The sequence below is a fragment of the Panthera pardus genome, unplaced genomic scaffold, assembly GCF_024362965.1.
Source record: "Panthera pardus isolate Hobbes unplaced genomic scaffold, ASM2436296v1 HiC_scaffold_24, whole genome shotgun sequence".
NCBI classification, from domain to species: domain Eukaryota; kingdom Metazoa; phylum Chordata; class Mammalia; order Carnivora; family Felidae; genus Panthera; species Panthera pardus.
The window spans coordinates 64,726,599-64,742,240 of record NW_026526810.1 but is presented as its reverse complement, the minus strand read 5'-3'; the positions used below and the strand labels follow the sequence as shown (position 1 = coordinate 64,742,240).

General features: G+C 41.2%; 1 protein-coding gene across 1 annotated transcript; it reads left to right on the top strand.

Annotated features, from left to right (window-relative positions):
• The first annotated feature begins 793 nt into the window (after positions 1–793).
• On the top strand, positions 794–15,223 carry METTL3 (methyltransferase 3, N6-adenosine-methyltransferase complex catalytic subunit). The gene is made up of 11 exons (XM_019430539.2): positions 794–1,041; positions 9,334–9,551; positions 9,646–10,050; positions 11,174–11,349; positions 12,341–12,557; positions 12,783–12,970; positions 13,344–13,382; positions 13,564–13,672; positions 13,796–13,861; positions 14,001–14,113; positions 14,993–15,223. Exons 1-11 carry the CDS (start codon positions 942–944, stop codon positions 15,102–15,104), a joined length of 1,743 nt encoding a protein of 580 aa, XP_019286084.1. The 5' UTR covers positions 794–941; the 3' UTR covers positions 15,105–15,223.
• The last annotated feature ends 419 nt before the right edge of the window (positions 15,224–15,642 follow it).

The following is a 15,642-nucleotide window of genomic DNA, read 5'->3' as shown; positions in this document are numbered from 1 at the left end:
TGAGAACATGTATTTGTGGACTCCTTATAATATCTCTGCACCATCAGTCCTCCATTTCTTTCAAAGACACCTCCAGAAACACACTCATGGACTGGAAATCAATGTAATTAATAGCTCTATCTTTGTAAATGAATGCATGAAAACAGAAATCTGCAACACCTCCAGTATGTTAGTATCTAACCATCAAGAGGCTTTAGTTATTTTTCATTAAATTTTTTTTTAAATGTTTATTTATGAGGGGGGGGGGGGGCGCAGAGAGAGGGAGACACAGAATCCAGAGCAGGCTCCAGGCTCTGGGGTGTCAGCAGAAATTCACTAACTGGGAGATCATGATCTGAGCTTAAGTCTTAGCTTAACCGTCTGAGCCACCCAGGTGCCCCTAATTATTTCTCATTAACCTGGGGGCACCAGGCTGGCACAGTCAGTAGAGCATGTGACCCTTGATCTCCATTCAGGAGTTCAAGCCCCACACTGGGTGCAGAAATTACTTAAAAGTAAAATCTTCAAAAAGATAAAAATAAAAATCTGTACTACGCTTGCTGTTCTATTTGCGCTTTTTTACATTATCGCCGTCTTAACTGGAAGGGTCAACGCACAGGATTCACCCCTTTATATTCAACATGGCCGCATGCGCATCTATAAGCAACATGGCCGTTCTGCCAGACACTAATATGGCAGCCACAGCCTCACGGCACCCGGAAGAACGAGAGAGCTCCGATAGAAAATATTTCCGCCATCCTGCCAACACCTAAGGTGGCTCTTATTTCAGCTTCAAAACGAGCGGGAAACGGGCAATAACTTCCCGTCCAGCGTATTCCCCAGATCTCTTTCCGGTTAGCCTGGGGGTGTCCGCGTGAGAACAGGAGATTTCCTGCTGCCGGGGCTGGGAGGTGCTAGTCCGCCGCGCCTGATTCGAGACGTGTCTGGGCTGAGAAACTAGAATGTCGGACACGTGGAGCTCTATCCAAGCCCACAAAAAGCAGCTGGACTCGCTGCGAGAGAGGCTGCAGCGGAGGCGGAAGCAGGACTCGGGGCATTTGGGTGAGGCGCGGGGCTGTCCGGGCGGATACTTAGCCAGGGAGGGTGGGAGGGAACCCTGGTGAAAAAGAGCTCCCGAGTCGGTGCCCTTCCCCAGGAGGCCATTTATTTAATAATGCCTGGTACATCAGTACTCTCCTCGCCCTGAGCAGCACAGACGCTTCGTCCTCCTGGACATGGTCGCGGTTCCGTTCGCGGGCCTTGTTTCTTCCAGTTCACTTTCTTGGGATGGAAGCCTGGTCCCCACCCCCGTCCGCTTGGCCGACTCCTCTGAAGTCTGCGAGAACATTGGCTTTGCTAGGCCTCTCAGCCCCCTATCCCATGAAGCAGTAAGTCCCCCTTTTTTGTTGCTCCTATGGCGCTTTGTTCTTCCCTGCGTTACAGCGACTGCTTTGTCGAGGTCATTTCTTTGCCACTGTGGGCTCCGTGAGAGCAAGGTCCGAACCTTTGTACCCACAGTGCTTACCTCAGTGACCCTCACAGAGTTGCTAAATGAGTAGAGGAACTGGTATGGTCTTAGCCATTTACATCCCGAGCAGATATCTGGAAACATTTATTTTCGGGTTTTACACTTTTTCTCTCTTCCTGTTGCCCGCTGTGTCACAGTCCTAAAACTTGAAGGAACCTCCGATGATTGTCCGGTATCTACCCCCACCCCAGCACAAGCCCTGGCTTATTTAAGGCAACTCAGTTATCGAGATCTACAAGGATAGTCCATGTCATCCTTGTGGTACTTTGTTCCAGTGTTTATTTGTATACTGGAGTTGATCTCTAAATCTTGTCTTGGTACATATTAGGTCCCTGTACTCGTGTTCTGGCCCTTGGAACTAGAAGATGTCCTGTCAGGACACTCACACCATAATAAACAAACATCTATGGAGTATTTACAGTGTGCATAAGTCTAGTTAGACAAATATAAGTAACACATTGTTCCTGCCCTCAAGGGGTTTAAAATGTAGTTGGGGTTAAAGGATCGATACGTCTAAAAAGTCAGAACTTAAATGTGATATATGTAAAATGCTGAATGAATGAGTCCACAATAAGTACAGGGAAGGGAAGAGTAAGGAGTCGGGTTTAGTCAGTAAAGGCATGAAAGGAATTAGCACTTGAGATTTGATCTTGATGGTTATATAAGACTTAGATAATTAAAGAGAAATGAAGAGGGCCGGGCAAGTAGAGGAAGAAGTACAAGTCATATGATCAGGGATTAATTAGTAGTCAATTTTATTATTTCTTTCTTTATTTATTGATAAATGTTTATTTCTTTATTTATGAGAGAGACAGTGGGAATGAGCAGGGGAGGGGCAGAGGCAGAAAGGGAGAGAGAGATTCTGCACTGACATCATGGAGCCCCATGCAAGGCTCAAACTCACTAACTGAGATCATGACCTGAACTGAAACCAAGAGTCAGTAGCTAAACTGACTGAGCCACCCAGGCGCCCCTAATCGTCAATTTTAAATTCAACTTCACTTTTCCATGGTAATAACCATACTTTGGTATTAACCAAACTTTGTGCCATATGCAAACCTAACTACTAGAATGTCGATATTTCATACAGGTTCTTGCTAAACATGTTTAATAATTTTGACAAGAGTGTATTCTCTCTTGAATGTAAGTATTCTTTTTTTGGATGTAAATATCTCATACACCCACTTAATAATATATGATTAAGATTCCTAGTACATCTGCCTGATAATATGGTTAAGACTTCTATAAAAATATTTTTAAGTTTGTGCTTAAACATATATTGTCTTCTGGCCCAGAGCTCTGTTTGGCCCATTTGATATATTCCCATCTATTGTGGGAATAAATAGACATAAAACACAAAATATAGCAGCCTATCACTGTTCCTTCTTTGAATTATTTTGGTTATTCCAAAGAATTGATTTGAGCATTAAGATTCTTAGGAAAACATCATGAGACACACTCTATTTGTTTACTAATCAATTTTTCATGTAAGATATAACCAAAGTCTTGCTAAAAATTCAGATCATTCTGTTCTTTTCTCACAGGAAATAAAAATTTTCTTAACTACCTCTTGATTTTTATAGCATTGCTGAAATCTGGTACCTAATTGTTTACTACTAAGCTCAATGAGAAAAGGCAAGGATAACAATGACCTGAAATGTATCCATATCATTAACAAATACAAAATACCATGGACAAAGAATTACTGGGAGACCTTCCTGAGTTTGGCAGTTTTTTATGTTTATTTATTTTTTTGAGAGAGAGCAGGAGATAGAGATGGGCAGAGAAAGAGGGAGAGAGAATCCCCAGCAGACTCTGTGCTGTCCTCACCGAGCCTGATTCTGGGCTCACTCCCATGACTGTGAGATCATGACTTGAGCTGAAATCGAGTCAGATGCTTAACCGACTGAGCTACTCAGGTGTCCTAGTTTGGCATTTTTATTTTTATTTTAAAATTTTAAAAATGCTTATTTATTTTTGAGAGAGAGAGAGAGAGACAGGGTGCAAGTGGGGCGGGGGTAGAATGAAAGGGAGACACAGAATCTGAAGCAGGCTCCAGGCTCTGAGCTGTCAGCACAGAGCCCAATGTGGGGCTCCAACTCAGGAACCATGAGATCATGACATCATTGGAAGTCGATGCTTAACTAACTGAGCCACCCAGATGCCTCTAGTTTGGCATTTTTTAAGTACTTTTTTTTTTTTTTTCCAATTGTGGCATAAAACTTAAAATTTACTGTCTTGGGGTGCCTGGGTGGATCAGTCAGTTAAGCAGCCAACTTTGGCTCAGGTCATGATCTCATGGTCCGTGAGTTCGAGCCCCGCGTTGGGCTCTGTGCTGACAGCTCAGAGCCTGGAGCCTGTTTCAGATTCTGTGTCTCCCTCTCTCTGACCCACCCCTGTTCATGCTCTCTCTCTGTCTCAAAAATAAATAAACGTTAAAAAAAAAAAATTAAAAAAAAATAAAATTTACCGTCTTAACCGTTTTTAAGTGTACACTCAGTGGCTTGACATTTATTCACATTATGGTGCAACCAATCTCCAGAACTTTTTCATCTTGCAAAACTGAAATTCTGTACCCATTAAACAATCACTTTCTAGTTCTCCTTCTGCCCAGTCCCTGGCAACCATCATTCTACTTTTTGTTTCTGTGAGTTTGACTGCTCTAGACACCTCATGTAAACAGAATCATGAAATATGTGTCTTTCTGTGACTGGCTTATTTCATTTAGCATAATATCCATAAGGTTCATCCTATTGTAGCATGTGTCATAATTTCTTTTTAAAGCCAAAGAAAAGTCCATTGTATGTCTGTACAGTGTTTATTCATTTATCTGGTGGTGGATACTTGGGTTGCTTCTAACTTTTGGCTATTGTGAATAATGCTGTTGTGAGTATTGGTGTACAAATATCCCTTCAAGATCCAGCTTCAGATTTTTTGGGTATATCAAAAAAGTGGAGTTGCTGGATCATATGGTAATTATATTTTCAGTTTTTTGAGGAACCACCACATTGTTTTCCGTAGAAATAATGTACAGCTTTTGGAAATGAAGATTATTACCGTGAATACATTCTTATTATATTTTAATTGAAACAAAATGGACTTGGCCAGGCTTAGAACATGGTAAATATATGAACTGCTCAATATATTTCATCAGTGGAATTGAAGATGTGCATATAGATGTTAACATAGTTGAGCAAATTAGTAGACTGGCTATGTATAATTAATGACAGTATAATTTACATACAATGTTATATTACTAGACTGGCCATATTTTTAGGTCTTTGAGCTAATAGTATTTCGTTTACTGTCAGTGGAGCTTTTAACCCAAGAGTAAGCTCAAGTATTATGTATTACTTTGTTGAACACAGCACGAAGAAATTTTCATTGGATTGGAGGCAGAGTATTAACATACTTGCCAGCATAGTGGAAGCACTCAGTAAATGTACTGAAATAATAACTGAACAAATACTTTCTGAAGGAGTTGTAATCCAGGGGTTCTTAGTAATTTTCTGCCAGTACACCATTTTAAGAATGAAAAAACATTGGAGTCTTTTCCCCAAATGAGTATATACATGCAAGAATTTGCATGTGACTTCAGGAAATTCAATATTAAACATGAGCCTCTCCTCCCAATAACCTTAAAAGGTATTTTCAGCTCTAATGTCTTGAATGCCATGAAAAGAATACTGCCAGGAGGTGTTACTAACACAAGGATTCATAATCAGAATCATGTCACCAGCTTACTTTTTAGAGGAGCAAGTATTAGGGGTGCCTGGGTGGCTCAGTTGGTTAAGGGTCTGACTTCGGCTCAGGTCATGATCTTACAGTTGATGGGTTTGAGCCCTACTCACATGCTGTGAGTGCGCAGAGCGTGATTCAGGGCTTCATCTCACAAGCTGTGAGATCATCACCTGAGCTGAAATCAAGAGTTGGATGCTTAACCAACTGAGCCACCCAGGCTCCTCTTTAAACATTTTTTTAAAATGTTTATTTATTTTGAGAGAGAGAGAGAGAGAGAGAGAGAGAGAGAGAGAGAGAGAGACACCATGAGCAGGGGAGGGGCAGAGTGAGGGAAAGAGAGAATCTCAAGCAGGCTCCACGCCCAGCACAGAGCCTGACTAGGGGCTTGATGTGAGATCAAGACCTGAGTTGAAATCAACAAGAGTTGGACCCTTAACCAATGGAGCCACCCAGGAGCCCCTATTTTTTAATATCTTTCTTAAGGTGGTTTTAAAAAAAGGTGTAATAGGGATTATCTATAAGGAGCTTAGGCTTTTTAAATATTTCATTTATTTATTATTATTTTGTTACATCTTTTTTATTTTTTATGTTTATTTATTTGTTTTAATATTTATTTTTGAGGGGCACCTGGGTGGCTCAGTTGGTTGAGCATCCGACTTTGGCTCAGGTCATGATCTCGCAATCTGTGAGTTCAAGCCCCGCGTCCGGCTCTGTGCTGACAGCTCGGAGCCTGGAGCCTGCTTCAGATTCTGTGTCTCCCTCTCTCCCCCTTCCCCCACTCATGCTCTGTCTCTGAATCTGTCTGTGTCTCTCTGTTAAAAATAAATAAACATTAAAAAAAATTTAATATTTATTTTTTAGAGAGAGAGAGACAAAGTGTGAGCAGGGGAGGGGCAGAGAGAGGGAGACACAGAATCTGAAGCAGGCTTCAGGCTCTGAGCTGTCAGCACAAAGCCTGATGCAGGGCTTGAACCCATGGACCACGAGATTATGACCTGAGCTGAAGTTGGACACTTAACCAACTGAGCCACCCAGATGCCCTGTTAGGGCTTTTTTTAAAAAACAAATCTCTTACTAATGAAGCACCATATGTAAGGTACCTGGCACAAAGTTTGAATATGAATTAAGGGGGAGAGGTAAGGGATAATTTATGGCTTACCTAAAATATTCAACATTTCAGAGTTACATAACAAAGGACCTATATACTGAGTATTGTTTTAAAACTTAACTACATCTGGAGACTCACTGTCCTCTCGTTTCCTTTCTGAATCTCCTGGACACTCTATCTGCTCTCTCTCTGTGTCTTCAATAAACTCTGTTCTCACTTTCAGAAAAAAAAAAAAACCCAAAAAACTTACCTATATCTTCCTTTAGCCCCATGTTCTATAATCAGAGTTTTTGGTTTAGTAACTTATGTGATTTGCTCCCTTTGGCATACTCTGTGAGTTAAAAATGTATAATGGGTTATATTTGTATACAGTGTATAAAACAAAAATATGAGTTATATCAGTATATAATATATAAAACAATGTGTGGATGTAATGCCTGAAATCCTAATTTTAAAATACCTTGTGTGTCCTCTGCCTTAATATTTATCATTGATTGTGCTTAGTTAGGTTGCTTAATGAAAGAAATTTTTGGTTACTTCAAAAACTTTTAAAGCTTAACTGATTTTTTTGAAAAAAGTCTCAGTCTGTTAAGCATCTGACTTCAGTTCAGGCCATGATCTCACAGTTTGGGTCCTGTGTTTTGTTCATGAATTAGAGCCCCATGTCGGGATCTCTGCTGTCCGTTGAGGAGCCTGCTTCAGGTTCTCTGTCCCCCTCTCTCTGCCCCTTCCCTGCTCATGCTCTCTCTTTCTTTGTCAAAAATAAACATTAAAAAAGAAAAAGCTCAGCGTTTTATCCTAGTGTAAATTGTAATTGGGGTATTTTATTTCAAATTTACTGGATTCCTTGAATCGCTGAATCCCAAGGACTTCACTAGTTTAAAATCCTGTTCAGTGCAGAAATTTTGCCCTTAGGCTTCCAAGTAAGCTAATAATAATTGTCGCTTTTATTTCTTCTTTCTTTCATTTATTTTTTTTTGAATGTTTGTTTTTGTTTTTGAGAGAGGGGCTCGAATTCACAAACTATGAGATCATGACCTGAGCTGAAGTCAGACACTTCAATTGACAGCCACCGAGGTGCCCCTTTCTGAAGTATTTTTAGCTTAAGTTCCTTGCTCTTGAATTCTTTCTCATCTAGACCTTCAAAGTGCTTCAATGGTCCTTCCATGTATACATATCTCTTTGCCAAACAAAACAAAAGACTTGTATCAGTTTATCTGGCAAAAGTTCTACTCTCCAAGATTCAGCAGAACATAAAGGAATCATAAGCAAAGTAAGGAAAGTTCTGTGAGTTATTTAACATTTCCGGGTAGTATGGAATTGTGAAGTCTGTTTTCTAAATAGATTATAACTTATTTTTACATAAAATATATCCTAGCAAGGTGTTTGGTATAGTTCAGCTCCATTTACCTTGGAATTAAAAAAAATTTTTTTTTTTTTAATGTTTATTTATTTTTGAGAGAGAGAGAGAGCACATGTGGGGGAGGGGCAGAGAGAGATGGAAACAAAATCTGAAGCAGGCTCCAGGCTCCGTGCTATCAACACAGAGCCTAAAGTGGGGTTTGAACCCACAAACTGAGATCATGACCTGAGCCAAAGTCGCTTAACCGACTGTGCCACCCAGGCACCCCCCACCCTTGGAATTTCTGAGTCAAATTTTACTAAAAATTCCATTAGAGTAAAAATGTTTAAGTAACTTAAATATTTCTAAATGTAAAATAATGACCCACTTATATCTTATATTTAATTTAACAGAGTTCTGATACAGGTCCTGAGTTTGGTATTTCATCTGTTTTTTTTTTTTTTTTTCCTAAAGATTTTATTTTTAAATAATCTCTTCAGGGCGCCTGGGTGATCCAGTGGGTTGAGGTTCTGACGCTTGATTTCAGCCCAGATCGTGATCTCATGGTTCGTGGGTTGAAACCCTGCGTTGGGCTTTGTGCTGACAGTGTGGAGCCTGCTTGGGATCCTCTGTCTTCCTCTGGCTGTGCCCCTCTCCCACTTGCATGTGCACGTGCACACACTCTTTCTCAAAAATAAATTAATAAACTTAAAAAGGAAGTAATTTCTGCACCCATCGTGGGGCTTGAACTCACAACTCCCAGATCAAGAATTGCATGCTCTACTGGCTGAGCCAACCAGATGCTCCCATCTGTATTTTAACTAAATAATCATAGATTTTAAGCTTTCCTAAAGGTAATATTTTTGTCCTGATTTGAGTTCTTAAGCCCTACTAAGGTTATGATGGCTACCCAGCTTGTGAAGTAGTAAGGTAAGTGATAGAAATACGGTCAGGAAGTATCATTTGGTGACCAGGGTGTCACAAAATTTTATAAGATTTTTGTATTTGAGTGTTATAGGTCACATTCTAGGGGCGCCCGGCTGGCTTAGTCAGTAGAGCATGCAATTCTTGATCTCAAGGTTGTAGGTTTGAGCCCCATATTGCGTGTAGAAGTTAATTAATAAAATCTTTTAAAAAAAAAGTCACTTTCTTATCCTCAACACTGTCATTTTATATACCCTCTGATGACCAGTGGCCTTGATTCATTAAAATTCAAACTCCATTCCTCAAAAGATTGGATCACAGTTTTTAGGTTGTTGAAAATATTTCTGGCTTTTAAATTTGGGTTGATTATATCAGTTGTCATTTAGAGTGACTAAAGGGAGGTGGTATGGACAAAGAAATCTACCATGCTGCTAATTTTTTTTGAAACACAGCAGGGACAGGAATTAGGAAAACACCTCTCATTAGAGGAAAGGTAAGAGGTTCCCAGAAAATTCAGGATTATCTTGACAAAGCAGTGAACACTTGAGTATGATTGAGGAAAGGTTATCTAGTGCTAAATTTGGTCAGAGGATTTTCTACATGAAGTGAAATAACTGTGTGCTGTGACTATTGGAGCATTGGACTCCTGAGGAATGTATAGGCCTACCGTGGTTGCCCTTTTTCATGTTCTTCACTTTTCTTCATTCCCAGATCTACGAAATCCAGAGGCAGCACTGTCTCCCACCTTCCGCAGTGACAGTCCAGTGCCTGCTGCACCCACTTCTGGTGGCCCGAAGCCCAGCACAGCTTCAGCAGTTCCTGAACTAGCTACAGACCCTGAATTAGAGAAGAAATTGCTGCACCACCTCTCTGATCTGACCTTAACATTGCCCACTGATGCTGTGTCCATCCGTCTTGCCATCTCCACGGTAATGACCTGATAAGACAGGGTTGGGATGTACCACTTCTTTTCTTCAGTTCATGGTCAGTGTTTTATTGCCTGCCTTTCCCCTCCTTCCCTAGCCAGATGCCCCTGCCACTCAAGATGGGGTGGAAAGCCTGCTACAGAAGTTTGCAGCTCAGGAGTTGATTGAGGTAAAACGAGGTCTCTTACAAGATGATGCACATCCCACTCTTGTGACCTATGCTGATCATTCCAAGCTCTCTGCCATGATGGGCGCTGTGGCAGAAAAGAAGGGCCCTGGGGAAATAGCAGGAACTATCACAGGGCAGAAGCGGCGTGCAGAGCAGGACTCAACCACGGTAGCTGCTTTTGCCAGCTCTTTGGCCTCTGGTCTGGCCTCTTCAGCATCAGAAGCAACCAAGGAGCCAGCCAAGAAATCAAGGAAACATGCTGCCTCAGATGTTGATCTGGAGATAGAGAGCCTTCTGAACCAACAGTCTACTAAGGAACAACAGAGCAAGAAGGTAGGGGTGGATGGAAATGCTTTCACACATACATGTTTTTGTTTTTTAAGATTTTATTTTTAAGTAATCTTCACACCCATTATGGGGCTTGAACTTAAAACTGCAAGATCAAGAGTTTTATGCTCTACCGACTGAGCCAGCTACCACTCACACATACACTTTGAATTATAGTTTTCATTGGGAGGGTTTTACCCCTAGGGCAAGCAAGGTGCAGTTCTTACAGTTGAGGGTTTAGAATAGTGCTTCTCAACTGGGGATAATTTGCCCCCCAGCCTGCTCCCCCCAGAGAACATTTGACAATGTCTGGAGACATTTTGGTTGTCACAACACAGAGGAGTGCTACAGGCATTCTAGTGGGTAGAGACAAACTGTTGCTAAGCATCCTACAATCATAGTAGGATAATCCCCACACAACAAAGAATTACTTAGCCCCAAATGTCAGTAATGCCAGTGTTGAGAAACTGATTTAGAGGATGTTTGTCATTGGATCTGTTTGGAAGAATCATCAGATCAAGAGAAGAGGAATCCAAATTTAGAAATAGAGGGAGATGAATGGAGATGAATACTGGAAGGTAGTTACATGGACTATTAATAAATAGGGAAACAGATGATTAAAGAGTGTGACCACAGTTACTGTGGTTCTGATATAAATATCAGACCCAAATGAGTTCTTATCCATTTACTACTTCTAGCTGTGTGAATCTGAACAAGTTAACTTTTCTTGAGCCTTAGTCTTCATCTATAACGTAAGGATAACCAGAGTACCTCCCTTCTAGAATTGTTGCAAAGACTGAGCTAAACAGTAAAGTGCTTAGCACTGTGTGTTGATTATATAAATATAAGTGGTTTTGGTGGGAAGGATTGCTTTCCTGGAGAAGGGAGGTTAGCTTAATGCTTAGCAGTAGGAACCAGGCTTCTTATATTTTAATTTCATCCCAAATGTGGATTTGTGAGAAAGAACTGAACCCATGACAAATCTCTTCTCCTAGGATTCTAGTTTTCCCATTTTAGGTTAGCTCATTCACCCCTACAACAGGACATTTGTCAGGTAGAATTTGGAGAGGTGGTTTAGGGATCATTTTATCTGCAAACGCTTTTAAGTCCAAGGCTTCTTCTGTCACAGGTCAGTCAGGAGATCCTAGAGTTATTAAATACAACAACAGCGAAGGAACAATCCATTGTTGAAAAGTTTCGCTCACGAGGTCGGGCCCAAGTACAAGAGTTTTGTGACTATGGAACAAAGGAGGAGTGCATGAAAGCCAGTGATGCTGATCGACCCTGTCGCAAGCTGCACTTCAGGTCTCTTGGGAGGGGGAGAGGTGGGGTGGGTCTCCTGGAAGCAGTCATCCATTTTCAGGACGTTCCTTCCTGTTACTGGGATTCTGTCTTTAATCCTATTATTCAGTGTTTTTTTTTTTGTTTTTTTTTTTAATGTTTGTTTATATTGAGAGACAGTGGGGGAGGGGGACAGAGAGAGAGGGGGGTGGGGAGAGAATCCCAAGCAGGCTCCACACTGTCAGCATAGAGCTGCAATATCACCACCTGAGCTGAAATCAAGAGTCCGACACCTCACCAACTGAGCCATCCAGGTGCTCCTGTTATTAAATGGTTTTAATGATTTGTCTTAGACCCCCAGATTCTGAAGGTATGCTTTCAGAAGTAGTGTTCTGTGGGAGGGAACACAGACTGCACTCCCAAATAGATGTGAGATTTTTTAAAAATGCCCCTTTCTTGCAATAGGAAGGCAACTCTTGAGCCCCATTGAAAGTTCTCTGGGAGGAGGATGATCTTAGGAGAAATAGGAACCTGGGCTCTTAGGTCGGCATTTTATTCAGCTCTAATCAGCAAGCCCTTCCTATTGTAAGATAAGAAAGTTGTCTTTGCCCAGAGAGGAATTAAAACTCTTTAGTGTGAATTATGGATTTCCATATCACCTGCCTTTTTTCTCTGAAAACTTAGAGGAAGCTCTAAAAATAAAATTAGGAGAGGGTAATAAAAGACAAGAGTTTGAAACAATTTGGAACTTGATCTATGGGATCTAATTCTGGAACACCATCTTTTTTTTAATGTTTATTTTTGAGAGAGAGAGTATGAGCAGGAGAGGGGCAGAGAGAGGGAGACAGAGGATCTGAAGCGGGCTCTCCGCTGATAGCACAGAGCGTGATGCGGGGGCTTGAGCTCATGAACTGTGACATCGTGACCTGAGCTGAAGTCGGACACTTAATCAACAACCGTCCAAGTGCCCCTGGAACACTGTCTTGATTCTCATTCTCCCTTTCTGTTTTCCCAGACGAATCATCAATAAACACACTGATGAATCATTAGGTGACTGCTCTTTCCTTAACACGTGTTTCCACATGGATACCTGCAAATACGTTCACTATGAAATTGATGCTTGCATGGATTCTGAGGCTCCTGGGAGCAAAGACCATACACCTAGCCAGGAGCTTGCTCTTACACAGAGTGTCGGAGGTGACTCGAATGCAGATCGACTCTTCCCTCCTCAGGTACCTGTCTGCTCAGAAAACTATTTTCAACTTACGAACTTGTATGAGTAGGGCAGCCATCCATGTAGGAAAAGCAGGTATAATCAGCAGTCTATCTTGCTGATTGGGAATGGTGTGGGATATACATATTTATAAGGGAATAGGAAAATCAAATGGAAAAGAGGGACTGGGGCCATGAATCTCAGAGTGAAGGAAGGAAAGATGACCAAATACCACCTCATGCAGTGGATCTGTTGTGATATCCGCTACCTGGACGTCAGTATCTTGGGCAAGTTTGCAGTTGTGATGGCTGACCCACCCTGGGATATTCACATGGAGCTGCCCTATGGGACCCTGACAGATGATGAGATGCGCAGGCTCAACATACCAGTACTTCAGGATGATGGCTTTCTCTTCCTCTGGGTCACAGGCAGGTAATGCAGTTCAAAGATATGTAGGTATGGGCAGATGTAGTACAGAGTGAGTTCTGGGTGGGGATAAAATCCTGGGTTTTCCTAGCCTGGCTATTAAATGTATGACTAAGTTGGCCTCTTTTTCCTGAGACCCTAATTCCTGTTTAACACAAATGATACCTCGAATTCTGTTTAATTTTACATTTGTTCCTTGTGAAAGGTAAGGCCTTTGAGAGTAGATACTGTTTCATCTTTTCACTCTTCGATCCATCCTGTTGCCCTAATGGTGTCTTGCATGTAAATGTTCACTGAATATCTACTGAAAACACTTAAGATACCTTGAAGGGATGAATATATATGGGCATGGAAGTAGCTGTTTAACCTTTCTTTTTAGGGCCATGGAGTTGGGCAGAGAATGTCTGAACCTCTGGGGGTAAGTAGTGATCATTGTTGTGTTGCTTTCTTTTGAAGGAAATAAAAATGTAATTGCTGTAGTTGAGATGTGTTCCCTTCTCCAAGTGTTCCCTGTGAGTCTTTGCCTTTGTAGAGTAGATGGTACTACCCTAAACTGTGAAAGCCTGATTAAAGCCCTGGTTCTCTTTCGTATATTCCAGTTATGAACGGGTAGATGAAATTATCTGGGTGAAGACAAATCAACTGCAACGCATCATCCGGACAGGCCGTACGGGTCACTGGTTGAACCATGGGAAAGAACACTGCTTGGTGAGCGACAAGGGGGCCCAAGTACAAGAGGTGGAACAAAAAGGGAAATTGGTTGGACTTCTTATTGAGGAAAAGTTCAAATGCTGTGGTATCATTAGGTAATATGTTTTTTGTGGTGAGCAGGTTGGTGTCAAAGGAAATCCCCAAGGCTTCAACCAGGGTCTGGATTGTGATGTGATCGTAGCTGAGGTATGTGCTTCTCCAGGCATCCAGACCTTCCATGTTATTCAAGTCAGGGGTGTTCCAGGTTTTCTCATTTGATCATAAACGAAAAGGGCTAGAATTGGAATCTCTGGTAACCTAAAAGTAACTTGGGCCTTGTTCCTAGGTTCGTTCTACCAGTCATAAACCAGATGAAATCTATGGCATGATTGAGAGACTATCCCCTGGCACTCGCAAGATTGAGTTGTTTGGACGACCACACAACGTGCAGCCCAATTGGTAAGGCGACCAGAGACCTGCTAGCCCTCAAGGGCCAAAGTGTTTATGGTCAAGGACACATATTAGTAGAACTTCACCTCATATGCCACTTGTCTAAATATAGACTTCAGAGGATTCATAAGCCACCTAAGCTTGTATTTAAACTGTTTGGGTTTTTTATTAAAAAAAATTTTTTTTTTAATGTTTATTTTTGAGAGAGAGAGACAGAGCATGAGTGGGTAAGGGGCAGAGAAAGAGATACAGAATCTGAAGTAGGCTCCAGGTTCTGAGCTATCAGCACAGAACCCAACGTGGAGCTCAAACTCATGAAACAGGAGATCATGACGTGAACGCAGTCGGGCGCTTAACTAAGCGAGCCACCCAGGTGCTCCTGTATTTAAACTGTTTTATGGGGCTTCTGCAACATTCACTGGAAACCCATCAGGTTTTAGGACTCAAACCACTGCTCTCCAGGGTGCCCACTAAAGATCTTCCTCAATTATTCTACGAGATATATTGAACCTGCCCCCTGGTGGTTAAGAATCCATTTAATCTGTCAACAGTTTTAATATCTTTCATCTCGTTAGTAGAGCCTTGAAAGATATGCTGCTAGTGTTTTACTTATCCGAAGAATACTTACTGGCAGCAACTCTGTGAATTAGCTGTTCTCACTATTAACTCTTAAGTAATACAGATCCAGCCTGTTTTGACACCAGAATCTGTGCCCAATTCCTAACCAGTCATACTACCATATACTATTCTAGTATTAAAGTCTTAAAAGAATTGGCATGAGTATTTGATGAAATTATAGGCAGCCTTAATAAAAGGTATGCATCTTTTAACAATATTAAGCCTTTTAATTCCAGGATGTTTTGGTTTGCCCCTTTATCCTTGCTTCAGGATCACCCTTGGAAACCAACTGGATGGGATCCACCTACTAGATCCAGATGTGGTTGCCAGGTTCAAGCAAAGGTATCCAGATGGTATCATCTCTAAACCTAAAAATCTATAGACGCACTTCTTACAGAGCTGAGCATCTACAGCCATGGCTCTGCAGGCTGTACCTGAAGAGTAATATTTGTACAATAGCTTTTTTCCTTATTTAAATAAAAGTTTGTATTGTAGTTGGGATTTCAAGGTCAAAATCTGGCTGTTCAACTTAACAGTGTGTGATCTTGTGTAACTTACCTCAGTATTTCTTATAAGTAAGCTGGGAATACTACCTACCTCACTGGGTTGTTGTAAGGGTTCAAACTAAATCAATGTATGGATAGAAAACATTAAAATGTTGATTATACTGCATAGGATCAAAGTGATTAGCAGTTAGTACTACGTGAACATCGTAATCAAGAAGGGGGTTCTCTGGGACAGCATTTCTCAAGGTAAGATTTGATTTTACTTAAGGTTATCATTGTTAGGGCCTTCATGCTCTAAACATTTGTTTATTCTGTTATGACTATGGCTTTGCTCGTCCTTTTTTTTTTTTTTTAGCTTATTTCCAAGGAAAATGAGACAAGCACATCTTAGATTAGATTTAACTGAAAACCTAG